We start from the raw sequence: 26425 nt of genomic DNA, 5'->3' as shown, positions 1-26425 counted from the left end.
GTAAAATTGGCCTGTAAAAGAATAAAGATATCTGATCCATTCAACAATATAAAGTTTTTAGTGAAACGCTTTGATTGGCTGGGGCGGGGCGGGGCGGGGCGGGGGGTTAGTCACGTGACTATAAATTCACTAAATGCCATTTGATTCAGAAACTGTATGAAAGAAAGAAAGAAAGAAAGAAAGACAGAATATTGAGTCAATAAAATGAACTAGAAACAGCATCAAAGTCTCTTTTATTTCAGTGAAACTCCTCCCAAACTTAAAGCTCCTTATCGCGGCAGCCTTGATAGGATTAATGGATTTATAAGCGCCAGCCATTTAAAACCTGGTGGATCCACCGACACCCCCCCAGCGAGGCGTTCAGCCCGGACCTTCTCCTTTAGCCAGATTCCAGTGGTCTTTAGCGATCATGCTAACAATGCTAACTAACTAAACAGCCAGGTGAAAGCACGCCCCATTTGTTTTCCCGTATATCTGTAAATACACCCAGAACGTGGTCGTTGCAGAACATTTGTTCTTTTATTTTGAAATTCCGTCGCCGTCTTTTCCTCTCTTGTATCTGTCCGGCCGAGCTGAGATGCGCCACATCAGGGATGCTTCCAGGTCCACATCGAACGCAGATCCGAAGCCGGTCTGTATTGATCCCAAACACTGTGGTGCTGATGACGGTTCTGAAATCATCAGCTCAGAGTAAATGTTCGAGCTCGTCTCGTTGTCTTCCTGCACGCACGTTTGTGTGATGAACTGGAGGTTCCAAAACACACACACACAAATGAAGAATCAGCTTATTCAAGTTTCACGTCTCATCCAAGAGGCTTCTTCAGGTCTAATGGCCGGTAGAAACATGAAGCGGTGCATTTGTGTTCAATTTAAGACGATGTCTTACATGCACATGTCAATAAAACATCAGAGAGGATGCCATGTGCGTTCAAACGTGACGCATATAAAGTTCTGAGAGGCAAACTCCATGCTGCTACAACAACAATCCTGCATGGTGCAGCTGGTGGGATTAAAAAAAAGAGGCGCAGAGGAAGTCTCTCAGTCTGTGGATCTGTTCAAATAGCCTCCATTGTGAGTCGCTTTAGCTTCAGTGCTTTACACAGCATCTGATGCACGGAACAGGCACAAACACAAACAGGAAGGTAAATGGAAACAAATGGAGATTGTTAGGTTTTTAATTTCAGTGCCTCTGATAGATTAATTTATCTATTTATTCTATTGTATTTTTTTTTTTTTTTTTTTTTATCATTTCTTGACCTTATTTCTTTGCCTCTGCAATTGAAATGTGCTGCGTAAGCAAAGGTGATGACGTTTCACCTCGCCCGGGTCGAACGACGGTGCCTGGAGTTTGGTAGTTGCAATGACGCTCCGTCGCCAATAGAGGTCAGCAACGGTCTGAATGATTCTTACTGGAATGAAAAACGTTTGAGACAAGAGGAGCAAATCAAGTGGAAATGACATTATTGATAAAATGTTATGCGGCTGCTACATTAATGAAATGGTTTATTAAATATTTATTCATCAGGCTGGATAGTTTTTTACTTTTAGAAACATCACATGATTGTATTTGTACTGTAATACATGCTACATGCTACTTCATTCACTTACCCCCCCCCCCCCCAGGCGCTCTGCTGGCCCCCCTTCCACTGCTTTCTTAATGTACGTATCACGCAAATGGAAAGCAGTTCCACTGAGGCATGATAAAATGATGAGTACGCTGATGTGTCAAAGGTCAAACGGACCAATTGTTAAGCGTTGGAGGTCACGTTTGCAGGAGGACAGAGAGGATGTGGCGCCATTAGGGTCCATCTTTGACTCCGTGCTGATGAAGGACGGTCAGAGGTTCATGAAGGGGTCTGCCGGACCTCATGAGACAGTTAAGCTGTCGAGTTAATGATCTGAGTTTACCTGGACTCTGAGTTTAATGCTGATATGTCTATAGATTGGTGAGTTTCAGCCGGATGAATGGATTTAAGAAACAATCGCGTAAAAGCATCACGACCTGCTGCGTCATTTAATATTCCACGCATGCAGTAAACAAAGATTTGGCATTAAGCCTGCAGGTTGATTTCAACTTCTCCCTCTGCTGGGATGAAACGACGATAAGCTGCTTTTATCCTGATAATTATTTGTAGAAACTTGGCCGCAGAACTTCCTGCTTTTCTCGTGCATTGATTTCATTAAACTTTTAACTTGTGCCTGACGTTTCTCTGCACACAATGCAAGCAGTTTATCTGTTGGTCAGCACAACCTCACAGCAAAGAGGAAACAACGGCGCCTCCAAACAAATCCAGCCGAGTAAATCTGCTGAAAAGGGGTCAAACTGGTGTTTACCTTTCGGTCAGCTCCCTCGGAGTTTAGATTAGATCTCTTTTTTTTGGGCTCTAATGTTGTGAGTTTGCTCTAAATCCGACATCAGATTTAGGTTTCCTGCAACACCTTTTCCTGACGAGGTCCAGGACACAACCTGCTTACGTAAACAAGCCGGAGGAGGAGGAGGAGGAGGAGGAGGAGGTGCAAGGAGCCAAAGGTGAGACCCTGTTGCCATATTTCACAAGAGGAACCATTGTTCAGCTCCAGACCTATTCCTCGCCATGCGGAGTAGTTTCCGTTCCTGCCAATGGCCTGAACCGATTACTTTGCTGTCAACGGTAGGACCAGACGACCGGGCAAAGAGGCTGAGGCTGAGCGTGGGGGGGGGGGGGGGGGCGCGACGACCTTCAAGCTGCCGTGTTTTGACCCGCTTGATGGCATTCAACCGACAGTGTCACAGGAAGTGACGTCACTGTACCACAGCGTGACTCCAGATCTGACAAAAAAGTAATGAAAATAACTACCCATATATATCCGAGTCCTGATCAATAGTTAACATCCGATTCCAATCGAGTCCGCAAGCACGTGATCGGGTCGGGACGTCCCTACTTAGTAGCGCATAAGTCAGTATTCAGACTTGGAATGAGTGCAGATCCATCTGGTTCAAGCCAAACATCACAGCCATCCACCCGATAGGTCGCCCTAGAAAGACCAAAACGCATTCTGAGGAGAAGAACCCCTCCATCTAAGATCGTATTTCATTTGGACAGGTCCTTCCTGATGGGCCCGTCCTCTTATTTACGTCCGTATCGCTGAGCGTCCTGCTGACAGGAGGCCAGCTCCGTGAGGTTAGGGGGATGTGCTGGCGTAAATACAGACACTCGGGACCAGCAAACACTCCCCTTGTTTTCTTTCTCACTATTATAGAGACGTCAAAATAGTTTAAACAAAGGAAAACAAATACCTCCACAGGTTGGGATGTTTACAGTGCGAGTGGCATCAGGCCAGCGCGGACCTGAGCAACAATATTTATATCCGCATGTCGGGATTCCTGAAAGCATAAATCAGACGCTATCAACATCTAGAGTTGATGCCTGCATGTTTTCTGATAGATAAATGACTGCGCCGAAGTTTATTTTGGATTGCGCTCTGCGCTTTTGAACAAAGGTGAACTTCCTCTCCTCGTCTGAGACTGAGGTCTGAGGATGAGGATGAGGATTTAGTGCAGCTGCTGATTATAAAGAATCGCGGCTGGCGTGCTCGCGTTCTGGATTCTGCGTCTTAGAGAGGCAGGGCCCTGGCCGCTAAATAAAGATCCACTTGATTGAGCTTCTCAGAAGGCATTAATCAGGATGTCCCACCAGGACTGTACTCAGTGTACCATTGTTCTGGTTCAAGTGGGCAGCCATCCTGACAGACGGCGAGGACTGGACACGGAGCGGACGGGAGGTTCTCTCCATTGAATCCTGCCCTGACGGGTCAGATCAGATCAGAACAGGTTTGTTTATGCAACGTGTTGACCAACAGGACCGGGGGGGGCAAACCCACCCACGGGAAATAAGCCCTGCGAGGACGAAGCACGGAGAGACCAGTAATAAAATAATAAGCCCAGCGATTGGCCACTCTGCGAGTGATGAAAGTTAGAAAGGTAAATTCCTCGTGTAGCGATCTGATGAGAACATCAGTGCAGAACCAGAAAGAACGAAGGAAAGGAAAGAGAGAAAGAACGTCCCAGAATGCACTGCGGCTGCACCTTCATCACATCTGGACGTTGTGCAATCGTTTGATGGTCTGTTGTCCTGTTTGTGAATATAGTTATCAATGGGTTTGGTTTTCCAGGAAATATTATGGACGGGCTCCGACCAAGGGAGACGTAATTAGATTTTGATGCAGGCAGAGATTACGTTTCTTTTCTTTTCTATTTATATTGTAGTTTGAATAAAGTGGCCCTTTGAAATGGTTCTACCACTTAATGAAGCCTTTGTTGTGCTGCTGGTTCTGGGTTCTTCAGCTTGTGTTGGTGTAAAAGGTTAAAGCAGGCAAGTGTGAACCCCCCCCCGCTAATCTGGAATTGTCTTTCTTTTATTCCAAATGCATCTGGTGGATTATTGTTGCTCTGAAATATTTTTCCTTGAAAGGTGATTTCTGGCTATTGATTGATCTAAAGTCTCTGGCGCTGCTGTGACATCACAATTCTCCTTCAAAAGATGTCGGACGTGTAATCGCAGTAAACTGGAATATTAATCCTGTAGTTTGAGTGGATTTACAGAAGCGGGGGGAAATGTCCACGTTCATGCAATGCCGGCTCTAATGCTCCGAACAGACCCGCGGAATGCGTCCTCCTCGGAATGCGTCCTCCTCGGAATGCGTCCTCCTCGGCTACAATCAGCCTCTTGCTTGAGCACCTTTCGATAAGGATGCATCAGAAGCCCAAGAAGAGTGGAACCCTGAGGCGTGCATGTCAGTGTGAACAAAGACAGGGTACGGCTTGCTTCCGAAAACAAACAGCGAAGGCTGCCAGATGGATTTTCCGTTGCAGAAGTCGTGTTAATGAGAGGAAGCGGCGTGGGGTGGGGGGGGGGGGGGGGCTTCCCAGGGATTGCATTGTGAACCGTTCCACCTTCGAGAGCTTGATCGAGGAACAACTCCAAGAGGCGTCGCCCTGCTTCCTACCTGAGACGGCAACCCCCCCCTCCCTTCCCCACCTGGGAAGGGAGAACCCCGGCGTCCGCCTTCAGCCGGTCACCTGAAGGCCTGTCTGGAAATGATCCACTGTCAAGTTTAACATTCAGTCAACGCCAACTTCACTTCTTGTTCTTCCTGTTCTGTCCCACCGATTCATGGAAGCCATAAAAGAAATTTAAAAAAAGCAGTGCACAGTGCAGGTCAAGGTCAAGGTCTGAGGTATCGGAGACCTATTGTTGGCTGCAGGTAAGCAGGGGAGGGGGGAGGGGGGGGGGGTCACCCTGGACAAGTCGCCAGTGCATCACACGGCCAAGCCAAAAAAGATCACACCCACATGGATGATTTTGGAGTCGCCGTTTCTCCAGTGTGTGTCTTTAGGCCGTGGGAGGAAGCTGGAGAAGCTGGAGGGGAATCCACTCAGAACGGTCCTCTCTCAGGTCCTCAGGTGGATTTTGAGCCCAGCACCGTCTCGCTCTGAGGCACATTAGCTTATACTCCACTTCCCGCCATTTTAAAACCATCAATCACGTCTTCTAACCAGATGACACCACATCACTTCCAGGCCACGCTACAGTTCGTCCCACTTCAACAGCCCGTTAGTCACAGCGGGACAGAGAAACACGAAATCTAAGACAAACAACCAGGAGGCCAACAGAAGTCATCAGAGGAAATATGAAGCCACCATTTTCACAGATTCCCCTTCAGTTAAAAATGTGTTTTCCCCTCCATTGTTCCTCACCGGTGACGTCTAAGACCCCCCCCCCCCCCAAGCAGCATGATGGATCCACAGCGGTCTGTTGTCGCATTGGGCTGCCGAGGGACGGGCGGAGTTGACCCGCAGGATGAGTTTGGGAGTCAAACAGGGTTCAGTCAGCAACATGAGATGGAAACCTACAATCATTTAACTCACTCCGTGCCAACAGCTTTAGTTCATTTTGCCCTATTTTTCCAAGACCCACAGAATATCACGTTCTATGACGATGCAAAAAACCGAACACACCAAATGAAAGATTCAAGGCTCTTCTTTCACCAAGGAAAAAAAAAGTGCATCCCTCGCGTTTTTCTTTCTGCCGTTATTGGCCGTTGAAGAGAAGCAGAATCCCATTTCTAATTCTGATTGGCATTTAATGAGAGAAAATATATACACATTTCTCTAATGATTGGATCGCGGCTGGAATTATAGTGTGAAATTATTATTTTTTAATTCATTCGTTTATAATTTCAGGTTCACCAATTATTGGTGAAACATGTCAAAAGCTCAGGCCCATCATTTAACCCCCTGGTGGGGCGCGTGACGGGCGTCGACCCTACTGGTCCTGCTGCCGGTGAGGGGAAAGACCCCCCCCCCCCACTGAGCAGCCCAGAGCCTCCTGCACCTTCGCCCTGAGCAGCAGGGAGGATGTTCCCTCCTGGAGCGTAACGTAAACTTGGCTCCAATAAAAGCATCCGTCAGCACCTCGCTTTGACAACACGAGATCTTTGTCTAGCAAACAAACATCCCATTGTTGGCCCTCGGGGTGGAACGACCCCCCCCCCCCTACGTCAGAGCATCATGTGACGTCGCCACCCTGGAACCCATCTCTCAAGCTCCCGGGTCACTGAACAAAGATAGCATATCCTTAAGATAAACAGCGGAGGCATGTATGGATGCACAGTTTGTGCGTGAGAAGAGCAGGACCCGGTCCGTTTGGGAACGCGCCCTTTGGTACGCATTGTTCAACTGATTCTGACACTCCCGTGTTCAGGAGGGGCAGCAGCAGCTAAAGATAGCAGTAGACAGAACAGACACATCTATCATAGCAGCGTGCAGACAGGAGTCCCGTCCGACGGTCGACCTGACACAGACCGCATTTGTGTTTAGTTCACCCAGTCAATGGGCTTTTATTGTGTTTCCAGCAACAGATCCATTTCATTCACAGTAACAGTTCAATACATTTACACACACTACACCCCCTCATGGGCCGCATGTGTGTGTGTGCGCACACACGAGAGAACGGTTTTATATGATCGGGTAAATACATGTTATGATGCAAAAACAAAAAGAAAATCACAATGAATCTGCTTGCTGTATTTTTCCTGCCACGACGTTTGGGAATAAAAAGCTAAAATAAACCAAAGTTATATTTTGAGGATATTTGACTGTGTAGATTAAAATATTACAAAGCGTGGTTAGTGTGAACGTTTCCGTTACATCTGAAGGTGGGATACTACGTCTGTGAGCGTGTACACTACGAGGAGTACCTGAAGTCAAGTTTCTTTAAGTGGCTGGTAATAACGTTGGGTACAATCAGTATTTGGTCAAGGTGCATGTACATCTCATCAGCGTCCTCACAATTCGTCTGGGACTGCTGGGACACCAGCGGCTACTCCTCTCTGTGAAATTTGTTGGCGTCTTCCATGTTCTGGCTCTCTATACGCGGACTTGCCGCGTTCCTGGCGCCCGTCCCGCGGCGGCGCCTCGGGCGGTGCTCTGAGAACCAGTTGGAGATCGTCGTGGTGAGTCGGAGGAGACCCAGGCTGACGCAGTGCACCTCCGAGGTGATGGGGATGTCAGAGAAGAGGGCGTGGTCCCGACACACCATGGACTTGTGGCACTGAAAGTCTTTCACAATGTTGAGGATCTCCTGGCGCTCCGCCTGCCGCATCATCCCTCGAATGTTCAGCAGGGTGGAGACGTGCTTCTTCCTGTGGGGGGTGGAGAAGGATGCAGGGAGGAAGGGGGCCGGACTGGCGTTAATGGAATCAGACAATGACATCTCTCAGTCGTGCAGTGACTGAGAGATGTCAAAAATATAAATAAGCTATCACATTAAAGATCTGATATTTATTTAATGATAATGTTAAGGTCTCAAAATGTCGAAAAACGAATATATATATAAAAAAGGGGGGTTTCAGCCACAACCAAAATTGGTTTCATCTAAAAGAATTTGAAGTCGTTCTAGTATTAACAGATCTGTTCTCTACATTTTCATGTACTGACATAAATACTCAAGTGTATCAAATTACAAACTACAGATATGAATATTGGGCAGCACGGTGGCGCAGTGGCAGCGCTGTTGCCTCACATCAAGAAGGTCACAGGTTCGAATTCGACTTGTCATTATATAAATTTGGTTGTTAATATGATGAAAATGGCAATATATATATTTTTACATAAATAAAAATAAGGGCTTCTGAATTTGAAAAGTAGCTTTTGCTATTTTAGTTTTATTTTCCCATGTTGCTCAAATTACTCTAAACTAAAACTTATTTTAGCTTGAAGCATTAATTTACTTCCATTTCAGTAAAATGTTAGGATCAGGATTTTTAGTTATAAAATTCTTTGAAATAAGTCACATTTTCAATCATACAAAATTGAGATAAAAATCTCTCATCGGAACAAAAAAGCAATAATTTCTTTAATTACAGAAATATATCTAATTTTACCTCCTTTTATTCTACGACAAAAAACTGGATCCTTTCTTCCCAACTGACTAAGAAGACTTGTCACCATCTGGAAATTTAAAATGCTTGTAAATAACAAACAAAGAAGGAAAGGACCACCGTTACAGATTGACCATATATAGTCATCAGCCTCCAGAAAGCCTGGCAGCCTTTGATCTCCTAAAATATTTGCAGGGGTTGCCATGCAGTAAACAAAGGGCAGGCGGTGAGTTAGCATGTCTCCAGCACTGAACGACTGTTTTTTTACCCTCCTCTTTGACACCTCAAAGTGTGGCACCAGTCTGTCTATCGCAGGGTGGCAGGAACAGGAAGTACTCGGCAGCAGCTTCCTGTCTGCTCTAGAGAGACTTGTGTGTGACACACGGTCGTCGTTCGCCAGCCGTACCCGAGTCTTAATCTGTACACAAATAGCCTCTGTTCCTCCCCCCCATCCTCTGAGGCCTCCCAAGACGGACCCACACTCTTGTCCAAAAATAGTCTAAATGTAGATATGTTCCCGGGGATATTTTCCTTGTTTTGATCCATTGTGACCAAAAAAAACCCCCATAAAACCCCCATATTCCTTGCTCAGAACTAAGTGCACAAAACAGCACCAAATATGTAGCTATAAGCATAAAAGAACATCGGACCTTCAAGGGTACAGCACAGAGAAGCCGTTATTATAGATACTTCCTGGTTGCAGTAGAAACATTCATTTGCTAAACTACTCACCTTACGTCTGGGAATTCTTTCACCAGGACAGCAACCTCCATCTGGATGGAGGGAGTGTCCTCCAGGAGTATGATATCAGCCAGGTGGCTGATGATGCTGTCCAACCACGATGAGCTCGATTCCTTGAGTAGCGGGGAGACAAAGAAGGCAGAAACGGTTTCATTGTCGTGCAAGTATGAACCGACAAAACCTTCAAGTCTTGACCAAACGGCAGGATGTGATGTTTTAGACAACAAATTACACTTCATAAGCGGCTAGCAGCAGTTAGCTGCAAACAAAAATGTCTTCAGATCAAAAAGACAGCAGGTCTTTATCCTCTGATTAGTGGGTGAGACCAACCGTCATGTAATCGGGAATACGAAACCTTTTTCCCTTCTTTGAAAAAATCACAAGATTGTCCAGAAAGTTCTCTCTTTTTTTTAAAGGAAATGTAGGCTAATACATCTAAAGACAAAGAGGCCAATCTTTAAGCCATTGACTAAATGAATAACAAAACTCCACCTCTGTTTTTTTCATCCTGTTTTCCTCAGGAAGAGAAATCAGAATTCCTTGGCTTGGCATTCCCTAAAAATAACGAGGTCTTTTTTAGACGACCATTAGCTCCCTCCCCCGCAGGTTCCCAGTTTCCACAGACGCTTCATCCCCCGCCGCTGCGAAAAAAGGCCATCAAGGCCATCAAGGCCATCCCAGAGGTACATCAAAGCTGCCAGCTGACAGGAACAGGAAGTTCCCTCTGAACACAGCAGCTTCCTGTTGTCAGCCAAGGTGATGGACACTCGCTTGAACCAGCACATAGAAAGGGGGGCAAAAGCCACGCCGTCAGGCATGGCTGTTTTGCACCATTGCCCCCCCCCCTCTGGTAACTGCTAACGTAAGCCTGGTTCATCCATCTCCATCTCACTGACGGCAGCCATTATTCGAAGCTCGCTGTATCAACACTGTCTGAGCTATTCCTGACCTAGGAAGCTCGCGGGTCAGGAACCATTCACTGCCACCAGACTCCAGTCTCTGCTCACTGGCTTAAAGAACCAGCCTCGCCCAGCGGCTCCTGAAAACGCTTCATCGATTCTGGGTGGGTTTTTATTGTGGTTTCATTCTCATTTTGGTTGCTTCGACTGTTGATTCAAATGCGAAACATGCTAAGCGGTAATGAGATTACTCGATAGTAAGTACGGACTTTACCAGATCCTTAAAGAGCCCTTTCAGCTGCTTGGCCTCATCTTGCAGGCGGAAAGCCATCCTCTTCCTCATCTTGGAGGATGTGCAAACGAGCCTTCCTCGCATGACGGCTCGGACGTACTCCACCAGCACCCGCCGGTGCACCTCGCCCACCAGCGTCTGTTGGTCGATCACGAAAACCAATTATGATATTAGCAAACGGTACGAAAGCATCACCAACATTTCTGCACGTTTCTTGTACATTCTCACACAACTGCAGTTTATTTGCACAACTGTTCTATAGTTCTATATATATATATATATATATCAAGAAGAATATATGAAGATGTTTCTACTTCTGTCAATTTCCTGTTAGCACCAGAACGGCAAGTCAAGTTCTTTCTAAAGTGCTCACACAAGAAAGCTTTTCTGATTCTGATACGGTTTCTTGCACCATTGGATTGAGATGCTAAACTGCATTTTGTTTGCTAAATACTCGCAGCTGAATCTCATCTAAAGCTAATTAGGAGATAAAGCGCATCGCTAACATGGTAGCCTCCCAGATATGCTAATAGCCATGTTCGGAGCTACCTGATACGGTGGCGAGTCCATCCTTCTGAATCTCTTGAAGTGCTGTTTGATGTTCACTTCTATGGCCTCGAATGCCTCGCCGTTGTTCAGCCATTTTCGCTTTATCAGTTTGTCAAAAAATGGCTGGGGAAAACACAAGAGTTGGATTAACCGAGTGAGCAAAAGGCATTTACTCAAACAGCATTCAATATTTAACATTATAAAGATCATCTTTATACTAAAAGATCATCTCGTAACGAACTCACCCTGATGTGCTCAAACAGTTTATCGGTCAACACCCTCACTGATTGGTTGACGATCCTGTCCAGGGAAGAGTTGGCCCTTTGTGCCGACTCCTCGCTTCCCTGCGGATCACACTGCCGGCAGCGTTCCACTAAGGATCTATAGAACATAAGGGAGTCATGAAGCTGAACATGCAACTCATCGATTCACTACTTTCAAAGTACCGAAAACAATTCAGTTGGATAATGAGCCGTCGATCTACCTGAGAGGAGGGCAGCTGTTGACCAGAGCGATGGTCTTGGAAATGTATCCATCCCCTCTGTCTCCAAATTCAGCCTGCGTGTCATGAAACATGTCCACCTTCCTGTGGAAACTGGGCACATACAGGAATTATGAATCACCAAATCTGTCCTTCCCTGGAAAGACACCGGGATGTCAGTTCAGGGCCTCCTTGAAATAGAAGCCCGAACTTACAGCTTCTGTCATAAGTTGTAGTCGCACTTTAAATCCATCCATAGATTTTTATTTAATTGGATACAAAAATATTAAGTGTTTTTGATTAAGTTATGGACATGTACAATTCCAATGAACCCTTTCTAACAGTTATTATGAAAGTCCCAGGAACCTTTTTCTGATTGCATTATGAGATTTGTGATCTTTAGGTGCAAAACATTTGTTTAAAGTTTGACTAAATCCATGGCCTACAAACCTGTAGAGAAAGTCCGCCAGTCCAATTAGAGTACAGCGACCCACTCTGGCCCCCAGAAACTGGTTCACAGCCGTAGATCTGTCCAAGTCCACCTTCAGCCTCTGAAGTTGTATAACCGACGAGAGACGAGAGCATTTCAGGGTAAATATAAAGTCAATTTCTGAGAGCTTTTTTCACTGTTAAAACGTACACATTAAAATGCGCCACACCTGGATGACGGAGCGGGCCAGGTGGGACTGATAGTCTTCTATGTGCAGAGTCTGGGACCATCGCCGCTCCTCTTCATCCAGAACCTGGATCAGCTCAGTCGTCACCTTCTCCTGAAAATAATCGCAGCATGAAATTAAAATCGATTTATTACCCAGCGTTTTGAGGAACATCAAGCGAGGAGTGTGCCTTGTTACCCTGACGATACTGACGCAGTCCTGCTCCAGCCTGCCCACGGTGTGTTGGGGCAGAATGGGCTCCAGTGAAGTATAGCTGGTCTGCGTGGTTGCGCTAATGGTTCCAAGGACATCCCTGGAAGAACATAATTACTTTTGAAGTTTCGTTTTCAGGTTTGAAATGTCATCATTGCAGGATAGCATCCACGCCGAAGTACGCTACCTGTTGTAGATGTTGTAGAACCAGTCCAGCAGGGAGTAGACGTCGGTGACCTGCAGCGGGCCACTGGTTATGGTTCGAAGACGTTTGGCCACCGCCTGATGGTAACTCTCTAGGTACACCTGGAAGGCAGCGAACTCCTCCGGGTAAATGGACACAGCATTCCTCCTCGCCGCATCCAGGTCATCCACCATGCGGCTTCTCAGGCGCTCAAGGTACGAGCCCAGCTGGCCCGCTTGAGTGTCCACCTGATGTGGAAGGCTCCAGTCCGCGGCCTCTGCCACAGCCTGCCTCCACTTTGTCTTCAGTCGTCGGGGACGATGACTGGGCCGGACCTGGTGGCCCCCTTGATCTGACTTGGTGCCCTCTCTCAGGGCCCAGGCAGCGTCAGCGTGCTCCTCCTGTTGAATCACCAGCACCACCAGCCCGAGGTTGGGACCGGCACTGGGCTGACGTAGGGACTCCCGCACAACATCCCACATCTCCCGCTGGAGGGCCTCGTACAGCAGCTCCACATCCTTAGCCTTCCGGCGGCTAGAGTCCAGTGTAGCACTGGAGCTGTCATCTAAGGATGGGCATGAGAAGGAGATCATGCTGGGAGGGGCGTAGGGAGTATGAGCAGCAGCAGGAGGAGGAGGGGAGGGAGTGGTCGTTGCCGGCAGGAGGGACAGCACCTCGCACTCGCGCTCCAGCTCCTGAATATGTGTGTCAGCCAGGAGAAGGTCCCGGTGGTTGACCAACTGGAGGATCTCCAGTACTGTAGGGAGCAAGGAGAAAAGAGGTTGGGCGTGTTTATTCATCTCAAGCATTATGCCAGGCGCCGAAAACGTTCTATCCATGGAGTCGCTGTGCTGTCGGGTCATTAGTTGGTCATTCAGCACCCTCTTCAGTCCCCAGCTGGGCTCTCTGGGGAGTTCGTGAACATCGGCTATGTTGAACTACAGAGGAACCCGAGGTTGTGAAGGAAGTGTAGTCATTTCCTCATTTTACATTCGGGTGCTGATTGAACCCGGTGACTGACTCGGGGTTCTGGGGGACCTTTCTGCCTTATCAGAGAGCTGAAGAGGATTGGGAGGAAGTACTTGTGAAACTTGGCCAGAGAGAAAGTTCTCTAACCTGAGCACAAAGGAGACGCTTTCTGCCTTTAAAATACGCAGGAATCATTTTAGTAAATCAGACCGGACGTTTCCTTGATTGTTACCTGAGAGGGGCTCTCTGGTTTTCACCACCAGCTCCTCCTCCACCGCTTCCTCCTCGGCCTCTTGGGACGCCTTGTCCGACATGGATTCCCTCTTCATCTTGCCCAGACTGACCATCCTGAGGAACGAGGACCTTCTGGAGGCGTCCTCTTCACCGTCAGTGCTCAGGTTCCCACAGGGCAGGCTTTCTCTACGCTCCTCTTTACGTCGACCTGTAAAGCTGCACAATGATTGATTGATTGATTGACACCTGGATAGGTTTGTTTAAGTTGTAAATTCAGCAAGTGTTGCAGCAGTGGCAGAGGTATGCGCTCCACTTTCGGGCTTTTGTCTTTTTGATAGTCTGATAGATGTATAGTACTGGAGCCACACAAGTCATTATCTAACACAGAATATTTTTTCTTCATTTTTACTCTTTTTATGTGAAATCAAAAAATCTCCAAAACGCGACCGCTACGATCCTCTTTCTCCCCACCCCTTCTCACCGGAGCAGGGTCATAATCCCTTCGGAGCTCCTTCGGAGTCCTTTCCTTTTCTCCCTCGCTGATGGGAGAGTGTTTGAGTCTCCAGGGCTGTAATGGGGAGAGTTGTTGCCCCATACATGGCGTCCGGATATGCGAAGCCCCTTCCCTAGTTTTCCAAGGGTTTTGAGGGGTGACACTCCACAGATCCTCTCCAGGGTACCCTTGAGGGGTTTAGCCTTAGGATTCCCTGTTCCGTGCCTCCCTGCGTTTACCTCATTCTCCTCTTCTTCACCATCAAGGGAGGACCGGACCTGGCGGTTACCCCTGAACTCCCCCATGATGAGGCCCGGGTTGCCCCCATTCCTTTCGTCGTCATCCAGGTCCACATCCTCAAAGGGGTTCAAGTTCTTGCTCAGATCTTTCAGGTCGTTCAGATCATTGAGATGATTCAAGTCCCTGAGGTCCAGGTCCAGCCGGGGCAGGATCAGCTCCCCGTTCACTCTGGGGAACTCGTGGCAGCTCTTGGACCTTCCCGGGAGCTTCTTCAGGATGGGCATGGTCGCACTGGAGAGTTCAATAAACTGCAATAAGAGGTGCATCATTATTGGCTTCAACAACCGATAATAACCCGAACCCTAGCTGAAGCTTCATTTTAATTTGGGTGAAACACACAGATCTCTATCTTTTATAATAAATGAAAGCTACATCTGAAGAGAGACACAACTCTGTCCTTTCAGTGTCCACCGGTGCCAGAAAGTCGACCTCGAGTCCTTTGACTTATCAGTCATCAGCGATCTTATATAACAGGAATCAAAAACATCCTTTCACAGGCGGGTTATACAATCAAGTTCAAGAAGCAAATAGGAAATATGTATTCAAAATATTGCTGCACTTGCGCGTGCTGGACGACAAGTTTCTGTAAATATTTTACAATCCAGAAGCCAACGATGATGAGGTAGGTCGACCCGCAGCTTGTTGAACAGAGGTCGATCAAAGCAAACTTTCTCTATGAAGGAAATCGCTTTTTTTTTATTATTATCCTTTTCTTATTTAGTCATCGACCTCTTTGACAGCATGGCCTGAGCATTTACAAAGCACGGGATCCAGAATCTCACTTTGAAAATCGTTCATATATCTTCTGACAGAATTTTTCTACCAGTAATGCATATTTTTAGTCCCGCAAAATGAAATTCTGTTATGCACAAAATGTATTCCATAATTCAACCAAAGCTGGCATGAAGTTTACACCATTCAAATGGCACACAAAAGAGAATATTAAGCTAAATTAGTCAAAGTCGACCAAATCCTAATGTTGACGTCCCTCTTTGCTATTATTAGGAATTATTACAGCCACAAAAAACAACATATGGTCGCCACATGTAGAGCAAATGCATTTTGAAGGGTAAACTCTCTACATATTAAGAACAGCACAAGGAAAGAAATGAATATAAATACATAAATACAATTTTTCACCTTCCTAATGATGGATCGTTAAAAACTGTTTTGTTTGTGTTCTTTGGTTCTCTAGTTAAAAACTGGAGAAATCAGTTTTCAGTGGGGAAACTGGAGTCAAAATGAAAGGATGAATAAGTTAGTCACCTTTCCTCGAGGCAGGTAAACGGCATAATTCATAAACCTGGATCTCTACCATGAAACAGAGCGTATACTTTTTTTTTAATGTCCATAATAATTCTGCTTTGCTTGTTAACCTTCAAATTTCTCTAAAGTAGCCGACTCAGCAGAAATCAGCAATGATGATTTAAAGATAAGAAACCACTGACTGCCGTTTCACACCCACTTGAGGAATACAGGACCGATTAATGCAAAGGAAAATGTAATATATTCTTCCCTCGTGAAGATAATTAGTGATTAATGATTATCACAGTGACATCATGCATGAATTATTCTCATATATGAACCCCAGAGAACGCAGAGAGAGAGATATTCACCTGATGATGAGCCTGCCTTGCAGCGTCTCAGAATGTCATCGTGCAGAGTTCTGGCTGTGCAGGCGGGCCGGGCTGTGGAGTGTCCGAAAGCAGGCTGTGACTCAAGAGAGCAATGTGGCTGCCTCTGGCTTCCTGGAGGTGATGGGTTTTCCTGAGGAAAGGCCCGTCCTGTCCTTTCTCCCCTCCTACGCGGAGGCCCCCCATGCACCACCCGCTCCCAGGGGGGGGGGGGGGGGGGGGGGGGCTCCTAATTAACAGTAATTGCATTAACTTCACAGTAAAGAAGGGAGGAGTATATAGGACAAAACGTTTTTTTTCTTCATTTCTATCGGGGTTTCCTGGTATTTACTGTTTCTGGAAGACAAAAGTCCGCAAAGAATCCACTTCCTGCTGGAAGTCGAACATTTACTACGAGGATGAATCAGTGTCTGTGTCCTTGATTCCAGATTCCATTCATCCACCATCAGCAGCGTATTTTTTCCTCTGTGGAGAATTTTAGTCACTGACCTGACCCCCCCCCTCCCCAAAAAAAGAAAAAGAAACGACAATCGCCTCCATGCTGCAGTTTTATTGTCGGTGCTTTTACAGCAGGACGTCAAGGTCGCTTCGGTTCTGGCAGGGTCGAGCAGCAAAACAAAACAGCTGAGGGTGCGTGCGTGCGTGCGTGCGCTGTGTTGAATTATCCACTTCGAAAAAAGCAACCAATCAAGGCCGCGCGTAAATCAGGACCAACCTAGTTACAGCTCCCTCCTGCCATCTAGCGTCCAGACAGGTGTACGACAGGAGGCCGCGCCCACGCGCACCTGACTATATAGTTTCCGGTCGCCTGAGGCTTTTGCATCGTTTCTCAACGCACTCATAAAGGCGGGGCTCAAACATCATTTATGACGTCACAAAAGGTTCAAAAGTGTGAAGCGGAATCTCGGATCCACGGGAGAATGTGATCATTTACATATTGTGAACCTTCCGACTTGTAAAGGAACACACAACACATCAAACACGCACCTGTAGTGGGGGAAATAGTTTTATTAGTAATATCTTCAAAGGAAAAACAGAGGAGGAGGACAGGATGTAGGAGGATTTAATTCTGTGTCTTGATCATAGCAATAAATAACATTCCAGACCATCAGATGTAAAACAAGGCTGCTATTTAATTGTTGTGTCAGGTGATCAGTAGCAACAATGAAATCAATGGGAGAGGAGAGAAACATTCCTATTTGATCTCTGACTAAATCCCAAACGGGATCTCCAGATACCTGCTTTCACCTGCAAATATTCCAGGAGTACGATCGATGCCGCCGTCACATCGGTTTAGCTTAGTATAGCATAAGACCCACACCTTCAGGGTCATGTGACTGGACGCTGGTGGGTGCAGCAATATTATTAACCAGTAAACAGCCTTCTTTTAATGCAGAGCTAAGTTAGCCATCGAACTAATTCGTTCATTAACGCTAAAACACGAGCGCTTCGTCTGTGAGTGGAATCCATCGAACCTTCAGCAAAACAGTCCCTTTTGATGTGTGGCATAGATTTCTACTTCCTGAACGTGTGTGTGTGTGTGCGTGTGTGTGTGTGGCTGTCAGAGGGTCTGGTTTTGGCCTCGGCTGTGCTGAAAGTGATGGTGCGGGTCGTTAAAGTGGTACGGCTCGTGGCGGTGGCCGTGGCTGTGGCCGACGGCAGGATGCTCGACGCCTTCGCTCTGCAGCGCCTCCTGCTTGTGGACGCCGTCCAGCTTGGCCACTAGCTCTCTGATGAAGGTCTGAGGAGGAGGAGGAAGAGGAGGAGGAAGAGGAGGAGGAACGACATTCGGGGTCACCAAAGAGTTTCACTTCGACATTCATCAGTATGAATGCTGTTCAACCAGAGTTAAAGTATTTCAGTGTGATGCATGACTCACATTAGCTCGTCAGATATCCTCGGTGAGCTCGACATTTAGCGCGGCGGTTTTCGGGGTAACGTTTGAGGACCTCTAGGGGCCCTTTATGGTCTACAATCCAATAAAATGCATTTTGCTTATAAAACAGCTTTTATAAAAAAAAAAAAAAAAGATGGGTTAGAATTCTACTAATTTTAAGGCACTTCCAAGGCAAGAAGGCTAATAGTTGTAGCATGTCCTTAAACAAACAGTAATCAGGAGGATAGTGGGTCAAATGGTGCCCAATAAATGCAGTTTCCCACCCCCACTCTGTTGTCCATAGATGGAGGAGGGCGTTCCCGGTCTGCCTGCTGTTGCATGTTTTGATGTAAATATGTTGCCGTACAAACAAGTGACTAGATCCTCGACCCTGATCCGATTTGCAGGCAGTTTTGGTTCCCTCCTCTTGACGGCGTTGCTTTCACAGACTGATGAGCGTTAGCGTTCGGTGTGTGTTGTGTCAACAGTCACAGCAGAGGTCGGGTAAACGCAGCGGCCTCGTGCTGCTGCGTGCAGACGGGCGCCGTTATCTGGAAGCGCTTTGATCAGCAGCTTTTATCTTTAATCTCGTCTGTGTATCACACAAACAACAAACGCAGGGGCCATTAACCGGTTTGAGCCGGTTCACGTCTCACAAACTGTTGAGTGAAATCCAGACGCATCTTTAAAGAAATAGAATATGATGAATATCATTTCTCAGTTATTTCAGAGGGGTGGGTGGAGTCAATATTCTATACTATAAACCACTTTTTATGACTGGTTGTATGAAATATTCTCAGATTTCTATGCCAGATCTTTGTATTTTTTATGAGGTATGAGCCCAAATTATCAAAGAATAAAACAAAAGAAGTCTCAAAATGAATCTCAAATATCTGAAAGCTAAGTAAAATGGCATTTAAAAAACAAACAAACTAATTTTCATGATTCTTTTTTGAGACGCATCTTTATAATACTGGAGTTCCACCAGAGGAAGGTTTTAAAATGTGTGTGTGTGGGGGGGGGGGGGGGGGGGCAACAAAAACCAAAATAAAATCAACCCCCCGCAGCTTTTTAAGAATAAACCCAATGTCCAGAAGAACTTGGATCCCAAACGGGATTTGGAAAGGAGCCCGGGTTCCACTGCGTCTGCAGCCGCAGCCCGGCCCAGTGCTCACAAACACTTTCCTGTGATGTAACCTCAGTAAAACATAGAAGTATGTAAACACTGAGCCTCAGCTAAACAAACGGCCCTCGCCGCAGGCCGGCTAACGCTACGAGCTGCAGAGCGCTGAAGATCCAGATAAATATCTGGGACAGCTGCAGGACAGCGTCCCACTTTCCTGTCTCGGACAGAATCTAAACCTGCGCCCGAGACGTCCTTTCAGAGTTGAAACGTACCTCCGTGTTGCTGCTGCACTCTTTAAAAAGCTCCTGCAACGAAAAGGAGACTCAGAGTAAGACAACAAACGCAAACAGCGTTCGCTCCATCAGCGCCGTCTCACCTGGAGCTTTTTGACTCGCTCCTCGTCATCGGGCAGGTCAATCAAGTCGTCGATGTTCAGCTCCTCCGGCAGGTCGTCCTCCTGCAGAGGAAACATAAACAAGCAAATCCTTTAGACTATAAACAGACATAAAGCAGAGTTAAATGACTTGTAGCTTCACGGCAGGTCGAATGCTACCGTGTTAGCACGCTAGCATTTGCTGAGTGACATTGTGCACAGGTAAAAGTCATGAATGTGGAACACCAGACGCGGCGAGGCCGTTGTTCCTGCAGTAAAACTGATCACAGGTCAGCTGATGCTCACTCCATGATGCACATCTCAGCACCCTGTGAAACACCTTGGACTTTGAGCCACGCCCGACCGCTCCATATACTGTTGATCCTTCCTCAGACGTAATCCTAATCTCCTGAATCAGACACTGGGCGACGTCCACGGAGGTCGCATGTCCATCATTTGCATTTGGAACAATGCTCGTGGAATAACAGTAAGAGCGGCTTGTTCTACTGGAACAAACAGCCACTGTGCAGAAGTAGCGAAGGCCAGAGCAGCAGCAGTACAATAATACACGGTTAAATACAATAATACACGGTTAAATACCTCCAGCGTGGAATCGTAGCGCGAGACGGGACGGGCAAATAATGTTTCAATGAACTTTAAACGTTTATGCTCCCAAGAGAATGAAAACATGAGGTTCATGTCTACATCTGCATTCATCTACTCCAAGCCGACCCCCCCCCATCCTCCTCCTCCTCCTCGTTCACCCTTCTCTCGGTTCAACCCTGTCCATGTAAGGCCAGAGACAGATGCAGATCTCTGGAGGAGGACAGGGACACAGACAGGGTGCTTGTCCTTGTAAGGAGACCCGGGGGTGACCCGGGGGGGGACCCAGGGGGGGGCATTCCCCCCCCCCCAGCCTCCGCTGGTTCAAATGTAATAAACACACTTAGATATTAAAGCTCTCTCCCTGCTTCCCCGTCTTTACTGTTTAAAATCTGCCGGACTCATTTACAGAAAGACTTTTGAAACGACGTCCGGCTGCTCCGACCCACCTGACCCGAGTACAGCAGATCCAGACCGTCTTCGATCCACTTCTCCACGTCCAGCCGCCTCTGCAGCTCCTTCCGGTTGTACTTCACGGTGACCCGGGCATGTCTCTTCGGGATGTGACCCTTGTGATCCGGTGAAAGAAGCGCGTCGTGTTGCTCCAGAGACGTCCCGGGTCGGTCTGCTGCCATTTCTGCTCCGGATCGGTTTGACTTGTTTCTTGTCTTTTTCTTGTTCTGAGGCGCGGTGGGGGTTGGGGGGGGGGGGGGGGGTCGGTGGTGGGAGGCGGCGACGACGGCGCAGACAGACACGCAGGGCGTTTGTTCAGTGCACGTAAAAGAGACAAAGACGCGCAAACAATATTTTTGACATGTCAGCTGTTTCCGGCGCCGACAAGATAAAATCCTGAGACAAATCTTACAGAACTCCAACACTTGAAAATAACTTCATTGATTATTGATATAATAATAAATCAATAAGTAAATTATGTATCTAATCTTAATTCCTTCTAAGTGAAATATTCTATGAATAAACTTTCTGCACTCAAGGAGTTTAAAATATATCTTTTATTTTTTTATTCCGCATCACAGCCACATGATGACATTAAATAATATGAATGGAAACAACACAAACTTTGGTCTGAACATAAAATGGCACGTGAAGGAGCGACGTCATCACTATAATATATATATTTGTAAATCTAAATTACAGTAGCGCCGATTTAAAGACGCGTTTTCTTTTTTTTGACAGGATATTTCACACAGCCGTCGGTTTTCATTCAGCATCTTATAAATATAGCTCCACAATCAAACTGAAGGTTTTCAAATAAATAAATAATATAAAGAATTTTTAAAAAATGATGGTACGCACAATCAGGAAATAATGGCCAAAGGAAGATTGAAAAGCGAAATAAATGTTTTTTTAAATCATAATAATAATAATAAAAACAATGAGAGACTATTAACGCATTAAAAACAAAATCCCAGTCGACATATTTGCGGGTTTTCCAGAGGTGACCAGACTGACTTTCCGGTATTTGGTTTGTGTTTTAGGTCCTTTGAAAAGTGAATCCTATTATTAGTTTTTTCTTTGGGTCTTAATAATGGAAGAGCTTTGCCCCTTATACATTTTCATAATCTTTGTAAATAATCTCAGAACAGTTCAATAATTTGTTTCTTCTGCTCACACATAGTTGTTGGTACCCCCCCTGAGCGGAGCCGTTTCCAACCCCATGGATTTCCTCCCATCCTCATCGTGCGTAAAAAAGATGGAGGAGCAGCTCCTCCTCCTGTTCTCCTCCGCCAGTGTGAATGTTCGTGTTCTCTCTCTGGTTCATCTCAGGCCGGCCTCGTCCCTCCACAGGAAGTCCTGACGCTCGCCCCTGGCCTGGATGCTCTCCGCGGGGGGGTTCCTGAACCCGGATCTCCCGTCGGGGCAGAGGGCGAGGCTGAGGCGAGCTGCACTGTTGCTGATCTTGAATACGTTAGGAGCAAGGAACGAGTCTCTCTCGCTTCCTCCCACGTTTACTGCCTCCAAGTCATTGTAGACCGCGGCGTCACTCAGCTGCTTCCTCCCCTGCAGTCTCCTCCTCATCCTCCTCCTCAGGAAGATTAGACCCGCTATCAGAACCAGCACCAGAACCGCCAGGACGCAGGAGAGGGTGAGCGTGGCGGAGCCAGGCTGGGAGCTTTGCCGCAGAGCGGGTTTGAAACTGGGCTGGAGCGTGAACTCGCAGCTCGGACCCATGAAGCCCTTCGGACACTGGCACACCGGCCCGGTGAAGTGGGTGAAGCACGTGCCCCCGTTCTCGCAGGGGCGCGCGCCGCACGCGTCCGAGCGCACGCTGCAGTTCTTGCCCGTGTAGCCCAACGTGCAGGAGCAGGTGTAGTCGCTCAAGCCGTCTTGGCAGGTTCCGGCGTTCTGGCAGGGGGACGAGGCGCAGTCGTCGACGTTCACCTGACAGTTGGCGCCGGCGAAGCCCGCCTGGCAGCGGCACAGGACGCTCTGGCCGAGGTCCAGACACTCCCCACCTGCAAGAAGGGGGGGGGGACAATGTCCTGTTCAACGTCTAAGAAGTCAAGGGGGGAACCTTCTGCAACGACGACGCTGTTCCGCCCTGCAGCCACAAGGTGTCGCCAGAGGACCGGCGCCGCCTCACCGTTCAGACAGGGCCTGTTGCTGCAGCGGTCCAGCTTCTTCTCGCAGTTGGAGCCGGTGTAGCTGGGGGGGCAGCGGCAGGTGTAGCCCCCGGCCGTCGCCTCCACGCACGTGCCGCCGTTGAAGCAGGGACCGTCGGCGCATGTCATGGCGATGATCTCGCAGTTCTTGCCGTAGAAACCCTGCGGGCACGTGCAGGAGTAGTCGTTCTCCAGGTCCTGCGATGAAAGGGTTAACTCTGGTTAGGGGATTATTTGAACTCTGTGATTGTTCACCTTGTTTGTCTGCATTTGAGTCACTTGTAAATCTGCTCTGGGATCGTTTCTGTCTTTATTTAAGTGTTAATATCAAAGCATGTTTAAAGGAAACGGACCTAATCCCAATAAAGGAAACGGACCTAATCCCACTGGATTACTCACGTTGCAGCTGCCTCCGTTCTTGCAAGGGTTGCTGTCACACTCGTTGGTTTCCAGCTCACAGCTGGTGCCTCCGAAGCCGGGCCTGCAGGTGCAGGTGTAGCTGCCCTGGCCCGTGTTGCTGCAGGTCGCTCCGTTGGCGCAGGGCTTGTGGTTAGTGCAGTAGTTGAGGTCCTGGTCACAGAAGAGACCCCCCCAGCCCTCCTGACAGTTGCACTGCCACGGCTGGCTGCACGTCCCGTGGAGGCAGCCTGGGTAGCGGACGCACTGCTTGCAGGAGGGGCCCTGCCAGCCCATGCGACAAGTGCAGCCCCCCGGGGCCTCGCAGTAGCCGTGCTTCTCGCTGCAGTCCGCCGAGCAGATGGCTGGAGAGGAGAGGTGGGGGGGGGGGGGTGATTACAATGCATATGTCTCCTCACACATCACACACATGTAACGGGGGCCCCCTGTCTGACCCCAGGCCCGTTTCAGACGCCGCTGTTGGTTAACTATTAAGCCAAGCAGCTGGCAGACACGCTGCTCCTCAATCACACAACAAACACACACACAGATCACCTTGATGAATGAGTGTGTGTGTGTGTGTGTGTGTGTGTTTATGGTGGGTGGGGGCACAGCTCATTCTCTCACTGTAGCAGAGAACAAAAGGCAGATGGAACAGCAAAACTAAACTTCAATGAACACTGAAAGGATTCCGGCTCAGATACTGGAGGAAGAAAAACCAGACACAACCTGAGCAGTGAGATTAAATCACATTTTATTATTATTAACATTATTATTATTATTAACGGGACACTTCACAAACGCTCTCTTTGTCTTTACATGCACCGGTTTAAGAGTGAACGAGAGTCACGATTTAAAACTCTCTGGTTTTCAACATAATTATTTTTTTCACAAAGTTGCATTTTTAAAAATATGTTTCATTTGTTTAATTTACTGTTTTTATCCTGAAATTTCATTGAAAATCTTTTCCATTTTTGTATGCAAATGTATGTAAAAGATATTGTTATATTTAAAGTTTTTAATATACTGCTATACAGTATAGCATGATGATACTGATAGGTTATCAACTAATAAATACTATCTAACGTACCTCGAGTTTAATCGCATCGCATTTTGACTGGCTCCCTCTACAGGCTAGACACTGAACTGCTCTAAACTTACCCTCGGAGCAGTAGTTCCCCTTCCAGCCCTCCAGGCAGACGCGGCTGCCCCCCTCGTCGCAGGTGTAGTGCCCCAGCGTGTCGTCCCTCGGGCGGCAGTACTCCGCGCATCCGTCCCCGAAGTAGTCCTCGTCGCAGAACACGTGATAGGAGTAGCGCAGCTCGCTCTGCTCGCCGAAGTGCACGTCCTGGGACCAGTCCTCGCCGATGGCCAGTCGCCTCCGCGTCGCCAGGCGGCTCACCAGGTTGTTCTGGTTGTCTGCAAAGGGAGAAGGAAATATTCATATTAATAATAATAATAATAATCATCACGAATAAGTAAAAATATATAAGAAGGGTTAAATAATAGTCCTACCTGTGTATTCAGTGGGAGACTCGGCGTTCCAGGCTTCGATGATCAAAGAAAACGTTCCCTGAAAACAAAAATAAGGGTTTAATCTTTGATGTGCATAATTCATGTGGCGTTTAATTTATCTAATGTAATAAATGGATTAATTTAATGTGTCTTTGTCCGGGATAAAAGATCTGACAAAGTGCGCTTCGTTGAAGATTAGATAACGTTAATTAATAATAACGTATAATAATGCTGTTCATTAACAATCTCCCTCCCCTATCGCGGTTCGGACTAAAGTAAACGCGCAGCGACTCCATCCTTCGTGAAACGCTTCATTTACCGGCCACTTGAAGTGGAACGGCACCCGGATGGGAGCGCTGCTGGAAATCGAGGTGTGGTCGGCCCGGATGACGTCGGTGTGTCCGGTGCCGAAGGTGCACGGCGGCTCCGCGGAGATCACGTCCTCCGGGTGCTTGAGGCAGATCCTGAAGAAGATGTGACAGTCCCGGTGTCTCCTGCAGACGCGCTGCGCCGTGTGGAAAGAATGGACTTTCAGCTCAAACACACCAGAAGAGAAAACCTGCAGAGACAAAGGGGGACGCCGTCAGACGCGCTGCGCGTAAAAGACATTTAGGGATCGAGTCCACCTCAACCAGAAGCCAAAACTTACGGCGTGCGCTAAGGCCAGAACCAAGAGGTACGTCAGGTGCGCCATTTCTTCACAGCTCGGGTTCCACTTCCTTGGAAGTTGCGCGCAGTGATAATCCCAAAATGTGCGTAAAGAACAATTCAAAAACGTTTCATCACTTTAAACTAAGTTATCCTCTTCTCGCGTCCTCCTTTTGTCCTGCGGGATAATCCTCCTTCCTGCTGGTACGCGCACACTTGTTTTGGTTCTGGTGCGTAAAGACGCACAGCGCTTAAATACCTTGTGTCACATCCAAGGAGGTGGAGCCGTAGCAGACCTCGGGGGGGACCATGGGGGGGGGGGGGGGGGCTGCCAGGGGTTCTAGTCTCCCCACGGAACACCTGGATGAAGCGCGAATCTGAGTGGAACGGAGTCCTGCGTGTTTAAACGATCCGTCTGAAACGTTTAATTACAAACTTCTTCTTATTCTCATCTTCTTATTTTTGGAACTGAAATAGTTGTCTTTCTTAATAATAAAATGACGTCACAAACGAGATTCCTATTTTTCATCCTTATTATATCTGCTTATCTCATCGTTGTTGTGTTTCGCTGACTCCAGATCAGCTTCTCTTTCTTTACAGACAACATTATAATTGCTCTGACGCGTGTGAGGCGCAAAGGACGCCGAGGCCCCCGGATAAAGCGTCTGTTTTGGAGTCTGCTGTGGAATAGGGCCCGGGGGTGTGTGTGTGTGTGTGGGGGGGGGGGGGGGGGTAGTGTTTGGGAGAGGGAGGGGTCCCACACGGTTCGGACTATCGTGTTGCTTTTGTCTGGGCCTCACGCGAACAGCTGTATGGTAATGAACGGCACATGGCCGACCGGGTGGGGCTCCAACCCGGCTATTGTCTCCACGCCCCCCCCCCCGACTTCTATACTCACACAGGAGCCCCCCCCCCCCCCCCCCCCCCCCCCCCCCCCCCTCCAGCACCTGTCGGGTCGGAGGGTAAACACACCTAAACGGTTAGACTCTCATCCAACGCTCAACAGCAGGCTTTTTATTTATTCACGGATTACAGCCATTAAAATACTTAAAATATCGATCCGTGATTAGTTCATTAATTTAAGGTGATCCATCGCCTGATGGGGATGCGTTTCATTTAATCCCAAATTATTGATGTAAAAATGTTCTTTTCCACATAGGCTGTTTGATTAAAGAAGAGACGACTCGAACGAACCGGATTA

General features: G+C 47.6%; 3 protein-coding genes across 3 annotated transcripts; all 3 read right to left on the bottom strand.

The window, feature by feature from the left end:
* Positions 1 to 6896: 6896 nt before the first annotated feature.
* On the bottom strand, positions 6897 to 14656 carry LOC137900328 (tumor necrosis factor alpha-induced protein 2-like). The gene is made up of 13 exons (XM_068744390.1): positions 14121 to 14656; positions 13638 to 13855; positions 13106 to 13193; positions 12440 to 13030; positions 12238 to 12352; positions 12043 to 12153; positions 11834 to 11934; positions 11387 to 11497; positions 11148 to 11283; positions 10903 to 11025; positions 10336 to 10491; positions 9154 to 9275; positions 6897 to 7683 (listed from the first exon to the last, which is right to left on the bottom strand). The coding sequence occupies exons 1-13, from the start codon at positions 14654 to 14656 to the stop codon at positions 7362 to 7364; spliced, it is 2730 nt and encodes a 909-aa protein (XP_068600491.1). The 3' UTR covers positions 6897 to 7361.
* Positions 14657 to 17627: 2971 nt separating this feature from the next.
* On the bottom strand, positions 17628 to 20679 carry LOC137900809 (protein phosphatase 1 regulatory subunit 14A-like). The gene is made up of 4 exons (XM_068744948.1): positions 20494 to 20679; positions 19445 to 19525; positions 19341 to 19373; positions 17628 to 17807 (listed from the first exon to the last, which is right to left on the bottom strand). Exons 1-4 carry the CDS (start codon positions 20677 to 20679, stop codon positions 17628 to 17630), a joined length of 480 nt encoding a protein of 159 aa, XP_068601049.1.
* A 1141-nt stretch (positions 20680 to 21820) lies between these two features.
* Positions 21821 to 25270, bottom strand: dlb (deltaB). The gene is made up of 7 exons (XM_068744389.1): positions 25226 to 25270; positions 24896 to 25135; positions 24577 to 24634; positions 24223 to 24480; positions 23065 to 23426; positions 22647 to 22863; positions 21821 to 22518 (listed from the first exon to the last, which is right to left on the bottom strand). The coding sequence occupies exons 1-7, from the start codon at positions 25268 to 25270 to the stop codon at positions 21821 to 21823; spliced, it is 1878 nt and encodes a 625-aa protein (XP_068600490.1).
* Positions 25271 to 26425: the final 1155 nt, after the last annotated feature.

This window comes from Brachionichthys hirsutus, chromosome 10 (assembly GCF_040956055.1).
Source record: "Brachionichthys hirsutus isolate HB-005 chromosome 10, CSIRO-AGI_Bhir_v1, whole genome shotgun sequence".
NCBI classification, from domain to species: Eukaryota; Metazoa; Chordata; class Actinopteri; order Lophiiformes; family Brachionichthyidae; genus Brachionichthys; species Brachionichthys hirsutus.
The sequence above is the reverse complement of the archived record's forward strand: the minus strand, read 5'-3'. Positions and strand labels throughout refer to the sequence as shown.

Excerpts from the sequence above, each read along its gene's own strand:
- LOC137900328 (XM_068744390.1), bottom strand. The coding sequence starts at position 14,656 with ATGCCCATCCTGAAGAAGCTCCCGGGAAGGTCCAAGAGCTGCCACGAG. Across the intron at positions 11,284-11,386 it reads AACAGCTGCCCTCCTCTCAG|ATCCTTAGTGGAACGCTGCC; the intron begins GTAGATCGACGG and ends TATGTTCTATAG. Across the intron at positions 7,684-9,153 it reads AAAGAATTCCCAGACGTAAG|GAAGAAGCACGTCTCCACCC; the intron begins GTGAGTAGTTTA and ends CACCCCCCACAG.
- LOC137900809 (XM_068744948.1), bottom strand. The coding sequence starts at position 20,679 with ATGGCAGCAGACCGACCCGGGACGTCTCTGGAGCAACACGACGCGCTT. Across the intron at positions 19,526-20,493 it reads ATCTGCTGTACTCGGGTCAG|GAGGACGACCTGCCGGAGGA; the intron begins GTGGGTCGGAGC and ends TTTCCTCTGCAG. Across the intron at positions 19,374-19,444 it reads AGCGAGTCAAAAAGCTCCAG|GAGCTTTTTAAAGAGTGCAG; the intron begins GTGAGACGGCGC and ends TTTTCGTTGCAG.
- dlb (XM_068744389.1), bottom strand. The coding sequence starts at position 25,270 with ATGGCGCACCTGACGTACCTCTTGGTTCTGGCCTTAGCGCACGCC. Across the intron at positions 25,136-25,225 it reads TTCTGGCCTTAGCGCACGCC|GTTTTCTCTTCTGGTGTGTT; the intron begins GTAAGTTTTGGC and ends TTGTCTCTGCAG. Across the intron at positions 22,519-22,646 it reads CAACAGGCCCTGTCTGAACG|GTGGGGAGTGTCTGGACCTC; the intron begins GTGAGGCGGCGC and ends CCCTTCTTGCAG.